Here is an 18,392-nt window from a genome sequence, read left to right on the forward strand (position 1 = left end):
AAGTTAGACGGATATGCGTCCATCTAACCCTTAATGAACATTAAGTGAGTTGATCGAGACGCTGAGATCTTGAGTTAATACATTTTATTTTAACTAAGCACAGAGCTAGTAGATACTCTTACAATTAAACTTTGACATGTCGCAAACTATTCAGATCAAAAGGCTTTTTTTTAAAATGAACTCTGGTTAACTGGACTTTGGTCGTAAAGTGAGTCATGATTTAATATTCGGTGAGGACGGAATTTCAGAGACAGAGAGCGGCGCCTTTAAGACAAACAGCTGAAATTCTACTCAAGGTGGAATTGCATGTGTCTGGATTTGAGGAATAAAAGTCTCGTTTGCTCGATGCTCGTGAATAATTCGTAATTCAGGCTGTCGGACCAGGGTTTTCAAATAATGGCAGAGAAACCAAACCCGGAGGGGCAGTACTTAGCTGCAGATGTAAGTATATGCTTTATAATATTTTTGTTTTCTTGCTGGAGTTGAACATATGGGTTTTAAGAGATGTTTCTTTTGCACTGGGAAAAAAGTTAGAGTTGCTTTGTTTAACTTTGCTTTAGCTGTTTTAAGTACTTTGTCAGCGGTACCAGAAGAAAGTTACGAATTTCGTTCGTTGTACATTTGCAGGTCTTTGCTACGAAAGGCAAACGCATCCACCGCTGGAGCTATGTGAAGTTTGTCACACTGCTGGCCCTGATGGTTATGTTGCTACTGCTCGGTTCGTTTGGTGCTCACTACTGCTGGGAGCAGAGGGAGAGCAAGGTGAGAAACTACTCTGGTTAACAACTTAGCTTCGATCAGTGTTTGATTGCTGCACTCAATCCGAGTCCACTGGGATATTACTATTTAAAAATAAAAACAAAAATGAACTGCGAGGGTCAAAGCTACAAACAAACAAAAAAATTTCGACATTTCAAGATTCAAGTTACCATGGTGGGATACTTATCTTCCCAGCGGTGCTAGGAACACGGTATTAATGACATCTTTGCGACTCGAACACAATCTTTTTCTCACTTTCACCCGTTTCCAAGTTTTTGAAAATTGTCACGACCCGTCAGATTTGAGGGTCTACTCCAAAAATTCGTCCAAAAGTCCGTCCCAACTCAGGATTCCTGAGCCCCCAAACCACTCCCCATACCCTTATCCAACAAATCCTGTAATGTGCAGCACAGGAATCAGTGGTATCTTGGTCCAAATGGTAGGAAAAGGGGTGAAATGTTTTAATTATCATGTCTTCAAAGTATGTTCAAGAATATGTAATTCTCCTTGGGACTGAAAGTTTCAGGCTGGTAGTTACTGACTGGTAATCTTAAAATAATAACTGCTAATGTGTAGCATGTCCAGGGACAATTTTAAAAAGCCAAGATTTTTTAAAGTATCTTTTATAATCTCAGGATTCCCTAAATCAGTGTACAACCAAGTAAGCAGCTCCAAAGTGCACTTGCTGTTGTGCTTAGTAAGTTTCCACATATATATGGTTTTGGACAGACAGCTTTGTTTATAGTTGATGTTGTTTGAGGGATAATTATTGGGCAGAATACTGGGGGTGATCTCTGGTACACTTCTTCAAAATAATGCTGTGAGATCTGTCACATCCACCTGAGAGGCCAGACAAGGCTTTGATTTAACAGCTTATCAGAAAGATATCCCCTCTGACAGTTCAACACTCCTTCAGTTAGATTTTGTCTGCAGCCTCTGAAATAGAACTCGAGCCCATGACCTTTATGTTTCAGAGGTGAGACTGTAATCTCTGAACCAATGCTTCCATCAAAATAGCAGGTGAAGGAATATTAGGCCATAATGTTCAACATCCATCTGCCAATGTCACTAACAGAACTCTGTAATTGTTAGTGCTCAAATTATGTCATGATTTCCATGCTGTACTGGCACCCATACCAGTATTTATATATGAATAATAAACTGCAGACTGGCAATTTAGTGATCGCCCATCAGGATCGAATGTGGAATTTCATGGAATTGGTGCTAATTGAACCAGATTAACAAGCAGCCAGACTCCGAGCTGTGTCATGTGCTGAGAAGGTATCCACAGGTCACTTGTACCATTTGACTCATGCTATAAATGATCGGAATGGCCAAGTCTTCTCCTTTTGCCTTCTGTAGGGGCAGCTGCCCGACTTGGGGAAGAGGAGGTAAGGATGTGCCATGGGGAAACCAATAGGGCTGTGTTCCTCAACATCCTTTGCAAGGGAGGTAATGGTCTAGCGGTATTGTTGCTGGGCTGTTAATCCAGACAACGTTTGAGGACTTGGGTTTGAATCCCACCATGGCAGATGGTGGAATATCTGGAATTAAGAATCTAATGATGACCATGAATCCATTGTCGATCGTCGGAAAAACCCATCTGGTCACTAATGTCCTTTAGGGAAGGAAACTGCCATCCATACCTGGTCTGGCCTCCATGTGACTCCAGACCCATAGCAATGTGGTTGACTCTTAACTGCCCTCTGGGCAATTAGGGATGGGCAACAAATGCTGGACTAGCCAGCAATGCCATCCCGCAAATGAATAAAGAAGAAAAAAACACGCCTGGAGCCATGAAAAGGGGACGGCGTATTATGTTGCTGCATTTGGTTCAAGGACTTAACATCCTCCCTCTACATATCCTGTCAGAGATTTTGATGGCTAGCTGTCATTACTGAAAGATATGTTCAGACATATTTACAATGTCAATTGCATTAAAAAGGCAACTTGTCTTTTAATTTCGCCAAATGAGAAATTTGTCCAAAGTTGGAATAAGATCAACTGGGGATGTGGGAGTGGGATGGGGGAATGGGTCAACAGGCAGCTTTAAAGGGACAGGAGGCCTGAAAAGCAGCTACTTAGTTCTGGATGGTTGCATAAATTAGCTCAGGTCTCACACACAGTCAAGAAAGGATTGCATTCAGGCTATTGAATTGGGACAATGAAATTCCAACTTTAGGGCTTTTTGACACAAGGGAAAATGTGACAGAAGGGACTCCGAGGATAACAGCCTGCTGAAGTGGGTTGGGACTGGCCTCGTTGGGCCCTGAAGATTCATTCCCTGGAGTACGGGATAAATTGTGTGCCCCAGGAGCTGGGAGGCTGGATAAAGTGGGTGTGATCATGTGGCTGAGCTGTAAACACCACAGTGATCAGATTTTGCAGCATTTCCATGTGTTTGAAAAGTTGTGTGTTTTGTTAGGGTGCCTTTAACATTGGTCCACTTAATTAGCCTCACACCGAAGAAATTGCATTGCGGATACTGATCGGTCCATTTAGTACTAGTGTGGCTGGAGTCTGCATGACAATACTCCCCATTATTTGGTAGGACTACTCAATAAATCTTTCTGATCGGGCTTTCTTTGGAAACTCCACAATAATTCAGGTTTATGGCTTCAAGCATGGCTTTTTCTGTTATTATTAAAGTGCTTACACAGTACATGTTTGTAGCCAAAAGAAATGGTCAACATCTGACTGTGTAATAAAAGCCTTCCAGTTGTGTGTCTGACACTGGCTTTACTCATGAATCCATCTTTGGGAAAAGAAAATCTATTTGGAGGGCAAAGCTACAGTGAGCAAATGTGCACTCCGTGCTCCACTGCATAGCACTGACCAGGAAGCCTCATTCTTCATGTGTGCCTAGTTCGCTGATCTCAGCAAAAGCAAAAGTGGACCATTACAATTTGTCTCAATACTCTAGATTTCAAAAGGTACAGGGAGAAAATCTTCGTGACCAAAATTCAGTAATCTCCTGAAAGTGTAAGATTGTATTAATCGACTAGATAAGGACCACAGCTCACTTCTCTGAACTAAATATATATGTAAACGTTCACTTTTTTTTTTAGAAACGTCTCAAGCATGCGCAAGCAGTTTGAGTTTGACTTGGTTGAGGTGGCCTACTCAATGAGATGTAAGAGCAGAAGTATGCCATTTGGCCATCAAGTCTGCTGTGCTATTCAACGAAGTCATGGCTGATCTGATAGAATATTTCACACCCTTGAAGAGCTAAATGGGGTTTTCAAATTCCTTCCATCACCTTGTTTCTGCCTGCCTCTGTCATCATCTCTAAGATTCCTCTCCACTTGCAATACTTCTCTGCAATAACAGAAAAAACTCTGGCCTCTTGAGCAGTCCAACTTTCACCATGCCAGCACTGGCCTTCAGCAAGTCATAGGGTGGGGACATTTTTCCATAACCATCACCACCTCTCTCTGTCTTCCTTAAAGAGGGCCCCTGAAACCACCTCTTTGACTAAGCTTTTTGGCACATGTCCTAAATATCTCTTTCTGTGATTTGGTGAAATTGTCTGACTATGCAGTGGTCTATTATGTTGGAAGCACTACCTAAACCAGTAGAAGCTGCTATGGAGGAGGAGACAAATTAGTTTGTAACGAATTAGCCTGCACTGAATTGGCTATTTAGAACTGAGACGAGGAGAAATGGCTTCACTCAATGGGTCGCCGGCCTTCGGTAATTCTCTACCACTGAAAGTTTGTAGGCTCGTTCATTGCGAATATTCAAGTCAGAGGTTTTTGATAACTCGGAGAACCAAGGTACAGAGGATAGTGTGGGAAGGTGTAATGGAGATAGAAGATCAGTATGATCTTACTGAATGGTGAAAGAGACTTGAGGGCCTGAATGGTCTACTTCATCTTTTACTTGATCATACATGTTCATTATATGCACACTTTTTAAAAAAATAGAAATTAATTTATAGTTGCAGGCAGGACGTCATACTCCTTGTGCGACAGAAATTTATTTTATTCTTTCTCGGTTATGTGTATGACATTGGCTGGGCCAACGTTTATTACAAATCCCGAATTGTCTTTTTGAAGTTGGTGGTAAGCCACCTTTGGGAACTGCAGTCCTTGGTGTAAGGGTACATCCGTATGTGGGAAAGGAAGTCCAGCAACCATGAAGGAACAACTACATAGTTCCAAATCCAGATGGTGCATGATTTGGAGGAGACCATGCTGGGGTGATGCATCTGCTGCCCTTGTTGGTCTAATTAGCAGCGGTTACAGGATTAGAAGGTCCTGTTAAAGTAGGAGAAATGCAGCTGCTCCAGTTGTATAGGAGCTGAGCGAAACTCATCCACTTATTATGCTGCTAATAGGTTTTGGCCGCACAACATCTTTATAGTGTTATGCCTGGATATCACCTAACAAAACAGGGTTTTATTAGGGGTCTGTTACAGAGTGTTTGGTATATTATTTCTACTAATGAGGGAACCATAAATTATGCATGGTCAGTCAGAGCTCACAGCATAAGATTGACACAGTGCTGCTGTGACATAATGTGGTGATAAGAAATGGATTACTCATGTTAATAAGCTTGTCATCTCAAGTCTTATACAGCTAGGATTGAAGTTAGAACATAGAACATAGCTGCTACTGTTTTGGGATACCATGCTTTCTAATTCAGCTGAGAAATGATTGATGCTGTCAACCAAAGCAAAGTACTACATTTTCCTTTGGTGCCAGGATTTAGCTTCACATCCTGGCCGACATTTAACCCTCCGACATATTTAAAAAAGAAGCATTGGGCTGAACTTTACCAGAAATCAGCCAAGTGTCAGTTTCGGAAAGGACCATGAAGGGTTTCATTCTGTGAGGCCCCAGTGAGATTTCTCATACATTTTTTTCTGAAACTTACCTCATTACCTATGCACCATGCTTCTATGGCACTCACTGTATCTTTCATCTCGCCAAAGGCTGACACCTCCCGGGATTCCCGGTGCCATACTTAATACACAGGTTTTTTTTTTAATCAGCTTAAAGTCTGTCAGTGTAGAACTGCCCTGCACGGTTCCTTTGCTTTCACGAATTGTCCTTGATATGGCAGACAGGATTATTGCCACCCCACTTTGCCGACAAGGACCTTGAGGTTTTGGTGACTGCATTGGTGCAGAGGATAGCCATTATCTTCCCTCAGGACCAACAGAGGAGACTTACACCACCAGTCCTTGCCAGCTTGGTCTGAGATTACCACCTGGATCAATGTTGTTTCCAAGTTCTGGAGAAATGCGCAGCAATGTCACAAGAAGATCAACGATCTTCCCTGCTACGCAACTGTAAGCGCCACCATCTTTTCTCTGCTCCCACACACTCGCCCTGCCACTGCACCCCCCTGCTCTAACACAGCTGTTGGAGGCAATGTGACGAGAAAGGGACGTCTACTGGAAGGCTACAACTGCAGCTGTGGTCCTCTGGGGATGTTGGTTCTTGCAATTAGATGGGGAGGACATAGGCATCATTGATCCCATGTACCACTGCCAAGAGGCCATTTTCATTTACAGGCCTCAGCAGGAGGCCACATATCCAACTGGAAATTCCAGACTCTTTGAAGTTTGCCCTTTATAAGTACCTTATATGATTAATTGATTGGCCAGCCCCCTTTAATGGGCAAATAACTATAACACCCCTCACAGAGACAGCCTGGCGTACTCCCACAAAACAGGCAGCACACCCACTTCCAAACCTACCACATTCACTGGATGAAAATTCAGTCCTAAAACCCTTGTGTAACAGCATGTAACTTTTTTTTAATGCAGCTAATTCACAACCAAGATCAAGATACACCACATTCATAAACTATAAATCACTTCTTCAATCTTCAGTGGCATGAAATTACCATTCAATAAAATGATGGCAGTTTTGCAAAAAGAAAACACCTACTAGCTCATTTCCTTCTAATGTTATAAAGTTTTAGATTTGACTTAATATTCCGATGCTCACTATCGTAATAAAATGCAAAATAATAACGTGCATAAGAAATCTTAACTTATTTGGGCAATGCAACGTAAAACAGAATGTGGGACAATTAACATGCTGTTTTGTTCTGACATATTTGATTTGTCTACATGACTTATGTGAGCTTAATACCACCCATGGGGCAGTTTAACTATTATGAAGCTTTCCAACTGTTTAAAAATAAATTGCTGTTGGTATAGCAATGCAGAAAGCTTAGGAATTAGCTGATAAGAAGAAAAAAAGTCTTGAGAACCCCTACCCACTGTCATTATTACATGTAAGTAATTATTTCTGTGCACTGATTACTTCCGTCGCTGATCTTGTCAGTGTTAAATCGGCTTATCAAAAGGCAAAATAGAAACAAGTACGTGATTCAGTCTAATGTCCTTGTCATGTGAGGCAGATGCTCAGTAATGACTTAAATTTTCCAAGCAGCATATTTTGCTTCGCCAAACGCCAACGTACGCAGCACGGAGGAGCAATAGCTTTCAATTAGAGGCACTCAGCTCCTTAATAATTCTCAATTCTCTTGAATTATGGGTGCTACATGATGCATGGCTGTGGGCACTGTGATTTGAGGAATAACAGGTCTGATAAGCTGAAAGAGAAGAAAGTAAAGATGGGCTTTGCTCGCTTCACACATTTTATAAACCGCATTTTTAGCCAGGCACACAGGCAAAGTAGAAACCAAAGATCAACCAAGTTCAAACAGCCCTAAGTCTCGAATCACTTCTTAGTTATCAGATATTCTGCTGGCCCTGTCAAGAATGCTGAATGCCAAATGCCTTATGTTACATTGTGCAAGCCCCAAGTGGCAGGAAGGTAGGAGCAGGAGTACACCATTCAGCCCTTCAAATGTTGAATTAGATCTCGGTTTACTGATGACTTTACTGCAAGACCAATTATGAATGTACCAGAATGAAAGCGGTCGTAAATCAGATGTGGTGCAGTCAATAGTCGCATTTCATTTAGCTGCAGAACACTGGTACTGCCTCCCTTATTTAATTTTACATGATTTTTTTTTTTAAATTATGCTTGCAGGGAAAGTTAAACCAGTATTTATTTGTTTACATTGGAAGTTCAATTATTTGACCACCAGGTTCAGGTTATATTACAAAAGTTTCATTTCATTGTTGCTTTTGAAAAGTTGATTCAATTTTTAGTTTAAAAAAAGTCAGAATGTTAATACATACAAGTTTTGGTTTTTGTGAACTGGTTTGATTTCCATTTGAGCTGTAAAGTCTATTGAGATTTCTATTTTTAAGTCATCCAAATAGTAAGTATGATGATACTATGGCTTTAAGAGATTATTTTGTCCTTTTTTATGAAGAATGGTTGTGACAGAGATACTGAGCAATCTGCTCAAAGCCATTAAAGTAAACAGCATGTGAGGGATTGGGTTTTTTTTAAAGTTGGAACAATATAAGCAGCCTGAACGGGTGATGTCAAGCTCTCTCAGAACCAAGATTTTTAGTGTTAGCTCTCTGGAGTTGCTGGGGTTCTGAAGCTGGCTGTGGTTGCTCTTATTCCTCTCTGTTACAGATAAAAGCTGGAGTTCTCTTCCTGCTGCTGGAATTGCATGTGAGACAATCTGTTTTACTGAATTTGCTTTTGCCAATGGTGTTTTTATATGATGTTGCTACATTGGAACAGCAAATTATTTTGTTAAGCATTTCAATAGTTACAGTTAAGCCAATTCTTTTCTTTTATTTTAACAGCATTTTAATCATAGTATAATAAAAAAAAGTGTGTTTTGCTTAAAGTCGAGTAGTTTGACCAAACAAATTGCATCTGAAATGTAATACTTTACATTTACTTTTAAAATAAGAAAAAGTTAGGGTCTGTGTTGTGCATTTTATTCTTGGGGAGTTCTAGGTGGGGGAAAGGTGTGGAAAGGGAGTTGGGCTCTTTTCATGAATCTAGCATTAACTTGAAAAAGACCATCGTGCCTGCTCTCGACCTGTGTGACTCTAAGACACCCCCAAAGGCCAGGTAATGAGAAAAATCAACGGGCGAGACCAAACAATGTCAGGGTCAAGGCTAATTCTCAAGGTGTAAATGTTAGTCAGCACCCTCATTTCCTCAGATGAGCCCATGTTTGCCCCAGATTTTTGTAAGGTTAGTGTTGGAGCCTTCATTGATTATGCATTATTTTAATTTTATTCTTCTATCAATTTTGGTTCAGAGTTGTGAACTGAGAACTGTGAGCTGAAGATAACCTTTTAGACTGTGTTGGGGGGTGTGCCTGGCGAGGTAGAAAAAGGAAGAGAAAACAAATAAGCTATTGTTTGTTTGTGAGACCAGGCCTGGAAATTAATTGCAGGGTAGTTGTTGATCTAAAGGTTTGACAGACTTATTTTTGTGCTGGAGAAGAGCAGTGTGTTTAAACAGATAGCAGATGTCAGCCATTCCCTTGGAATTAGTTGCAGCAAGTCTGAGAGAGACTTTATGCTCCAGCAGATGGCAGATAAAGAATGGGAACTGGGACCTCATGGAAAGCTACAGACCTTGTGTCTAGAATTGATTATTTGCAGAGTCTGGGATTGGTTATTCAAAGGGCTAGTCAGCAACCATTGAGGTCAATATTGAGGGACATTGAAGGTTTTAGAACATAAAACTGCACAGCACGGGAGGGGGCCCTTTGGTCCAGAATGCCAAATTAAACTAATCCCTTCTGCCTGCCCTTGGTCCATATCCCTCCATTCCTTGCATATTCATGTGCTCATCTAAAAGTCCCTTAATTGCCCTTATTGTATCTGCCTCGACCACCACCCATGTCAGTGTGTTCCAGACTCCTACCAATCTCTGTAAAACAGAAGATACTTGCCCCACACATCTCCCCTCTCACCTTAAATGTATGCCCCCTAGTATTAGACATTTCAACTCTGGGGAGAAAGATTCTGTTCGTCAACTTTATCTGTGCATCTCATACTTTTATAGGCTTCTATCAAGTCTACCCTCAGCATCCACCACTCCAGAGAAAACAACCTGAGTTTTTCTAGCATCTTCTTATAGCTCATACCTTATCCAGGCAGCATCCTGGTAAATCTCTTCTGCAACCTCTCCAAAGCCCCCACATCCTTCCTGTAACGTAGCAACCAGAATTGAATGCAATATTCTAAGTGTGGCCTAACCAAAGTCTTATAAAGGTGCAACATGACATCCTGACTCTTGTACTCAATTCCCTGACCAATAAAGGCAAGCACGCCTTCTTTACCACCCTATCTACTTGCGTGGCCCCTTTCAGGGAGCTATGGACTTGAACCACAAGGGTCCTGCCATTAACTGTATACTTTTCCTTAACATTTGATCTCACAAACTGCAACAGTTCGCACTTAACCTGGATTAAACTTCGACTGCCATTTCTCCACCCATATCTGCAATTGATCTATATCCCATTATATCCTTTGACAACGTTATACACTATCCAACTCCTCCAATCTTTGTTGTCTGAAAACTTACTAACCCCCCCATCTACATTCTCATCCAAGTCACTTGCATATCACAAACAGCAGTGGTCCCAGTATGGATCCCTACGGAACACCACTAGTCATGGACCTCCAGCCTGATAAACACCCTTCCACCATTACCCTCTTCTTTCTATGGGCAACCCAAATCTAAATCGATGTCGTCAAGTACCATGGGTCCTGTGCATCTTTAATCTTGTGGATGAGCCTACCATGAGGGACCTTGTCAAAAGCCTTACTAAAATCCATGTAGACAACATCTACTGCTTTACCCTCATTGATCACCTTTGTCACCTCCTCAAAAAATTCAATCAAGTTAGTAAGACATGCCCTGCCCTGCACAAAGCCATGCTGATGGTTCCTAATTAGGCCATGCTTTTCCAAATGCGCATAAGTCCTATCCTTAAGAGTTCTCAACAGTTGATTCCCAACCATCGATGTGAGACTCACTGGTCTATAGTCTCCTGGATAATCCCTGTTTCCCTCTTGAACAGAAGAACAGCATTAGCTACTTGCCAGTCCTCCAGGACCTCTCCAGTGGCTAGCGAGGATACAAAGATCTTTGTCAAGGCCCTAGCAATCTCCTCTCTTGCCTCTCTCAGTAACCTGGGATAGATACAATCGGGCCCTGGGGACTAATTCAACTTAATGCTCTTCAAGAAACCCAACATGCTTCTTTCTCGATCTCAAAATGCCTTAGCATATTAGCATGCTCCAGACAAATCTCACTATCCTCCATATCCTTCTCCTGGGTGAATACCAATGCAAAGTACTTATTTAGGATCTCACCCACATCCTCTGCCTCCAAGTACAAGTTCTCTCCGTTATCCTTGAGTGGTCCTACCTTCTCCTTAGTTATCTTTTTATTTTTAATGTACATATGGAATGCCTTGGGATTCTCTTTAACCCGACTTGCCAAGGTCATTTCATGGCCCCTTCTTGATTTCCTAATTCTCTGCTTGAATTCTTTCCTGCTTTCTTTACGTTTATCATAGACCCTGTCTGATTTTAGCTTCCTAAACCTTACATATGCTTCTTTTTCCCTTTTGACTAAATTCACAACCTTCTTCATTATCTAAGGGTCCCTTACCTTGCCATCCTTGGCCTTCCTCCTCACTGGAACAAGCCAGTCTTGAGCTCTCCCCAGCAAGTCTTTAAATAGCTCCCACATGTCAAATGTTGACTTGCCCGGTAACAGCTCCTCCCAATTAACACTCCCTAGCTCCTGGCTAATACTGATGCAATTGTTCTCACCCAATTTAATATCTAGCCACAAGGTCCTGACTTATCCTTATTCATAGCTACCTTAAAACTTAAGGAGTTGTAATCAGTGTTTCTAATATGCTGTTCCATTGAAAGGGCGGTCACCTAGCCAGGCTCATTGCCCATTGGAAGGTCCAGTATGGCCCCTCCTCTAGTTGGACTATCCATGGACTGTTTTAAGAAACCCTCTTGGATGCGCTTAACAAATTCTGCCCCATCTAAATTTCTAGCTCTAAAGGAGTCCCAGTCACTACTGGGGAAGTTAAAATCACCCACTATAAAAACTCTGTTTTTATTGCATCTTTCCATAATCTGCCTACATATTTGTTCCCCAATGTCTTGGTGGCTGTTGGGAGGTGCCGTAGTATAGTCCTATCAGAGTGATTGCACCCATCTTATTTTTGAGCTCTACCCATATTGCCTCAGTGGATGAGCCCTCCACTATACCCTCCCTGAGTGCAGATGTGACATTCTCCCTGATTGGTACTGCAACTCCTCCACCTCTTTTTTTAACCTTCCTCTCCATCTCATCTAAAACAACGAAACCCTGGAATGTTGAGCAGCCAGTTCCTGTCCCTCTCTCAACCAAGTCTCTGTAATGGCCACAAGATCATAGTGCCATGCACTGACCCAGGCTCTAAGCTCATCTGCTTTATCTGTAATACTCCTTGTGTTGAAATAAACACTCTTCAGCCCATTGGTACCATCGTATTCATTTATGTGTCTCTGCCTGTCCTTTTGTTTCTGGTTTTCTGGTCCTAACATCTACGTTTCCGTCAATTCCTCCACTTGCCCTCCATTGCTTTGGTTCGCAGACCCCTGGCACCCTAGTTCAAACCCTCCTGAGTAGCATTCGTGAACCTTCCTGCAAGGATATTGGTTCCCCTCCAGTTTAGGTGCAACCCGTTCCTTTTGCATAGGTCCAATGTTCCAAGAATTGAAACTCTACCCCCTGCACCAACTCCTTAGCCATACATTCATCAGTCCTGTCTTTTTATTCCTTGCCACACTAGCACATGGCACTAGCAGTAACCCCGAGATTACTACTCCCAAGGTTCTGCTTTTCAGCTTGTTTCCTAACTCCCTGTACTCACTCCACAGGACCTCATCCCTCTTTCTACCTATGTCGTTGGTACCAATGTGCACAATGACCTCTGGCTGTTCACCTTTCCCCTTAAGAATTTCATGTAAACGCTCAGAAATGTCCTTGACCTTGGCACTAGGGAGGCAACATATCATCCGAGAGTCTCGAACGCAGCCGCAGAAATACATTTCTGTGCCCCAACTAACAAGTCTCCTATCACTCTTGCTTGCTTGGATCTTGCTCGACCCTGCTCTACAGTGGAGCCAGTTGTCGTGCCACAGGCCTGGCCCTTGCTGTTATGCTCCCCTGAGAGGCTATTACACCCCAGCATTATCCAAAACAGTATCCACCTGTTAGAGAGGGGAATAGCCACAGGAGACATCTGTAGTACCTGCCTGCCTCTCCCGGTGGTCACCCATCTACCTGACTGAACCTGTGATAACAGCACCTCCCTGTAACCAGTGATTACACCGTCTGCTCCCGTATGCCCCTCAGTGTGTCCGATCGACGCTCCAACCGAACGACGCAGTCTATGAGGAGCTGCAGCCAGTCACATTTATTGCAGACATAGTCGTCAGGGACACTAGACCCCTCCCTGATCTCCCACATCTAATTTTACTGTGCTGCAAATACAAAGGTAGAAAGGCTGATTTGCTTTGGCTGTCTGTCTCTGAGTTGTAACCATGGGAAGGCACCCCTGAGGTGTGTACTCAGTGGCACAGACTGCTTGTGGGAAGTTTAAAATGGTGATCTCCCTTAAACTGCACAATTGATTGCAGGCTTAGTGTCAAAGGTGCTTGAATGGTAGGAATGTAGAATTGTGTTTTATAAACTTTTACAGCAATTATTGAGAACAGTTTGTGCTTCCATACAGACAATTCAGAAAGGTTTATGTTAAAAAAGCAAAACCTACAGGCAAGTCCTGATCTATGAACGCAAGATTCAAGGCTATGGTCTTCGTGCTGGAAATTGGGACAAGTGTAGGTTTAGTGTAGCTTTGATGGTACAGACTTGATGGGCCAAAGGGCCTCTTCTGTACTGTATGATTTTGTGAGTAGGGTACAAATCTAGCCAGGAGCAGGATTCTTGGTCTCAGTCTAATGACAGTAAAACATAAATTCTAAATGGAATCCAGAAGGTGTTATGGTTTCACTTTGGAGAAAGAGCATTGCCTGGTGGGTATGACTCTTTGAAATGCCAGCCCAGATTTTCACTGTACCAGACATGGTTTTCAATGGGGCGAACGAAGTGGTGAAAGTGACCCAAAATAGCAAATCCCTTTCCTGAAGACAGCACTTGCCTTTTCCATGGGAGCAGGAGAGCTAGGTTAAGTGAGAGGGATATGAAAATGAAGGTGGATGATAGTGTTGATATGTTATTATCTTAGTTTAATTATTGATTGCAGTTTTGGGGGCCCAGGCAGGCTTGGAAGCTGGTCTTAGCTCACTCCATATTGACTGATCCAGTTTCCAAATTAACCCATCCCTCGAGACTGAACATTGGGAGTACAGGCAGCCATTTTTACTGGTCAGGTGTGCATAGGTAAGAGTTCCCCTGCCACTGCACACCCCATCCTGGGAAGAAAACAGGGACCTTAGTCCAGCCAGCATGACCCATTAACATGGTCGGAAAACTATGTCCAGTGCAGGCCAAAGCCTGGGACTGGATTTTGCAGGTGCTGCACTTTCCATTCCCTCAGCTAAAACAATTTATTTGAGGAAGCCAGCCCATAATCCTGCTGACTGCCCTGCAACAACTTAAAATTGGAAGCGGCAGCACTGGCTTTAAAGCTTGGCATTTTTGCCCATTTCTCAAAGACCTGCCAGCCAATCAAATGGCCAGCAACTCTGCCATCCCAGCAGCACCAGCCGGAAACGATGGCCACTGCTGGGACTGCGGGCTCTGTGACACGTTGCCAAGGAGTCCAGATGTAGTTTCAGGTTTGGGGAGTCTCGGCAAGGGGTGTGAGGGGAATGTTTAGTTCGGATGACTGGGGAAAAGGTTAATGACCTTAACAGAGTTGGGGAAATGGGTCCAAGGACGCCTTGCTTGACACCAGTGGATTTCACTCATTAGATGGTAAGTTAAAGGTTTTAGCTGACCAAGGTTGGGAGATGGAGGGAGCAGGCTAGAGAGGCAGTGGTGGAGGGGTTGTTCTATCCATGTCTCCCAAACCCCTAGTAAAAATTTAGACAGTTGAGAGGCAGGCAGACAGTGGGCAGAAAGTCCACCCACTAGACTTTTCCTGTTTCCTGCCTTTCCCACCTCCAATCCAACCGGAAGGGAAGTATAAACTCCAGCCCCTGCTCTGCAGTCTCAAATCATGATTCTGATGTAAAGAGAGCAGCTGACTTTCATAAAGCGAAGAAAGGCAGAAGGAAAATGAAACCATTTCAGGGAAAATGTGTGAGAATCATCAATTAAAGAAAATGGAAGGAACTGAGATCAAATGAAACAGGCCAAAACAAAGGGCCAGATTTTTTCTGCAGATGTGCAAGTTTTGTGACAAGCCACAGATTGAGATTTTGATACATGGCTGTATTATGAATCACATTTTTAAAACATTCTTGTAGCACAATTACATTCCTGAGCATGAGTCATAAAGCTCATTAATGACTGTCAGCAATACTAAGACCTTTAACTGATTCTAACTCTGATCTCCTATTGTTAGGTAATCAATCAAGTGTCACACTTATCTTTTACAGACTTAATTTGGAAATATTTTCAAAGATTAAGTGATCACAATGCTTAATCAGCGCAAGGAATAACTAATTTCTTCTGTGTTTTGGTGTACCATACAGTACACATCTTTTAGAGTGTAGTCAATCTCACATTTTTAATCTGAGAAGGCATATTTTATGAAATACTTGGTTTTCAATTTGCTATTTTTGTTTAATCAATGAGAGCTGAATTCTGTTGTAGAACCATTATAAAGCTATTTGAGTTTAATCGTTTTTGCCAGATAGTTTATACTCTGGATAAAACAGCAAGTAGAGAGGATCGAATTACCTTGGATCTAAATTTCCTTGCTGTCAAATGCCAGCAAAGAATTTCATATCGTGTGGCTTAAGATATGCTTTATGGAAAGCAAACCAGACAAAACAATTTAGTCCCACAGAAAGAAAGAAGCTTCCCTGCTGCTGTGAATTTCAGAGGCGCAATTAAGGTATACCTGGGAGATGAAGTGTACTCATATTTTATGTCTGGAGGATTAAACAATGAATTATGGTGGGTCGCCATAGATATCTTTCACATCCATAGTCTGTAACAAATTATTGAGCTTTTGGGACTGTGACTTAATTTAGGATAAAATGGAAGTCGTTGACTCGCTCTGAATTCAGCTGAAATGCAAATTCGAGAAGCAATTAGTGATTCCTTGCTCTGGTTGAGCATTATGATGACTTCATCTTTGAAAATATTTCCAACTTAACTCTGTAAAAGATAAGCGTGACACCTGATTGGGTCAGGGTTGTTACATCGGCAAAAACGGTGCAAGGTGTTCTCACCCGTAAACAATGATCCAAGTAGCTACTTTGAAGGTGGATAGTTTATTCGTCTCTAAGTAAGTCCCAACGAGGTGGTCAGAATAAAATAAAATGAAGATCTGTGAATACTGAAGAACTAAAACAAAAACATAAATTGTTGGAGAAACTCAGCAGGTCTGGCAGCACCTGTGGAGAGAAAATGGTTAAAAGTTTTGAGTCCAGAGACATTTCTTCAGAACAGTTCATTCAAGGTGTTAGGAATGTTAGGCTTTGTAAGTAATTAACCTATCCATTTACTTGGCTGGCACTATGGCTCAGTGGTTAATATTACTATCTCAGTGCCAGGGACCCGGGTTCGATTCCACCTGCAGGCAACTGTATGGAGTTTTGCACATTCTCTCCTGTGTCTGTGTGGCTTTCCTCCAGGTGCTCCAGTTTCCTTCCAAAGTCCAGGGATGTGCAGGCTAGGTGGATTTGCCATGGGAAATGCAGAACTACAGCAATAGGATGGGGACTGGGTCTGGATGGGATGCTCTTTGGAGGGTCAGTGTAGACACAATAAGTCAAATGGCCTGCCTGCACATTGTAGGGATTCTATGATTTACAAGATAGGATGAAGTTGGCTGTCTAGAGGATCACCAATTTGTTTTGCTACCTGGATACAAAGCCCATGAGGTTCAAATTGCTATGAGAAAGCAAGAGTTCAAAAGATCCATTGTAGGATTAGGTGCAGATTTTCTTAAAACAAATATCACTGAACTGCACAGATATGGTCAGTCTACAAGAATTCAAGAGAAACCAGAAGGATAGAAGCAACAAGTCTCTTGATCAACAATCAAAATGCAAGTGGGACCTCATGGTCAGATTGAGTTCAGATACATAGCAATTGAAAAGTCCCCGCTCAGGCAAGTTGGTCCCTATAAGTTACCATGTGAACAGCTGTGCAAAATAAGTTAATGTAGCTGTGCATGCAAGCAAAATCACCCCTGTTTTCCAAACCAAATGTTGGAAAGCACATTGGTCATAATCAATTACATTATTTTGCTTGCATCAGTTTACAGTAATGCACACGGATCCTTGTTAAGTGTGTTTATTGGGCAGTTTATTGAAATATATTCTTTTTGGAATACACAACAGAATGTTCATACTCATGTAACACTCTTCCACAATGCTGAAAAATGTATTGTTCAGAATAATATTTTCTCATGGGACCTATAACCTAATTCTCTGTGGAAAATGGAATGTGTACTGGTGTACAATTTTACCACTTCTAAAATTACCACATTCTCATAGATTGTGTTTTTGAAAAAAGGCAACTTTTGTTTGAGAACCTGCATTAGCACATTTAATTAACAGCTTGCCTGGGGTGTGGGTGTCATTGGCTGGAATAAAAATTATGGATTCTGAATAGCCATTAAGATGGTGTTGGTGAACCATTTTCTTGAAATGTTGCAATCTTTGTTTTGTAGCATGGGGGCTACAGGATTTTAACCAGGAGTCTGTGAAGACTTCAGACCAAACTGAACAAAAGAAACTTCAGCTTTATATACCATATCAGTTGGGCAGTGTTTAAAATGGAACCTGCTCGTGTCAGAAAATGGAAGACAGAAAACGGTCAGCTTACACAAAAGAGGAAATCCCTCTTTTTCAGAAATCAGTTATGATAACATTGCCTTAACTTTGAAACAAATATTGCAAACCTGATGGAAAGAGAAATCCAAGGAAAATCTCTCCACAATTGGTCGAAGGAGACATAATCAGAGAGTCTTCCCTTTGAAGTTGTGAGCCTCCTGGTCCGTTTTTGTCTTTATCTCCTGTGACTATGCAATCAGCTGCCTCCAGGAATGTGGACAATAAATCTGCCCATAAAATTGACAGTCAGAAGAGGGTACGAATTTTGTCAGTGAGCTGAGTTGTGTTACATCTTATGGTCAATACATCTTTAACAGGCATGTTTATGATATCATCACTACGTCAATAGTTATGAGATCTGAGGGTATAAAGGATTCATAGTCCGTCTTAACCTGAGATCACTTGAAACATGACACACCACTGGAAGCAGAGACAACAAGGTGCAGGGCTGGATGAACACAGCAGGCCAAGCAGCATCATAGGAGCAGAGAGGCTGACGTTTCGGGCCTAGACCCTTCATCAGAAAAGGGGGAGGGGAAGGGGGTTTTGAAATAAATAGGGAGAGAGTGGGAGGCAGATAGAAGAGGCATAGAGGAGAGGATAGGTGGAGAGGAAACAAACAGGTCGAAGAGGCGGGGATGGAGCCAGTAAAGGTGAGTGTAGGTAGGGAGTTAGGAAGGGGATAGGTCAGTCCAGGGAGGACGGACAGGTCAAGGGGGCGGGATGA

General features: G+C 42.2%; 1 protein-coding gene across 1 annotated transcript in view; it reads left to right on the forward strand.

The window, feature by feature from the left end:
• Positions 1-222: 222 nt before the first annotated feature.
• tnmd (tenomodulin) overlaps positions 223-18,392 on the forward strand; it is a 170,509-nt gene continuing 152,339 nt past the window's right edge. The window contains exons 1-2 of the mRNA XM_048605258.1: positions 223-441; positions 628-762. Coding sequence (XP_048461215.1) covers positions 397-441; positions 628-762 — 180 coding nt within the window. The 5' untranslated portion in view covers positions 223-396. The remainder of the gene's footprint in view (positions 442-627; positions 763-18,392) is intronic.

This window comes from Rhincodon typus, chromosome 14, assembly GCF_021869965.1.
Source record: "Rhincodon typus isolate 14 chromosome 14, sRhiTyp1.1, whole genome shotgun sequence".
Lineage (NCBI taxonomy): Eukaryota > Metazoa > Chordata > Chondrichthyes > Orectolobiformes > Rhincodontidae > Rhincodon > Rhincodon typus.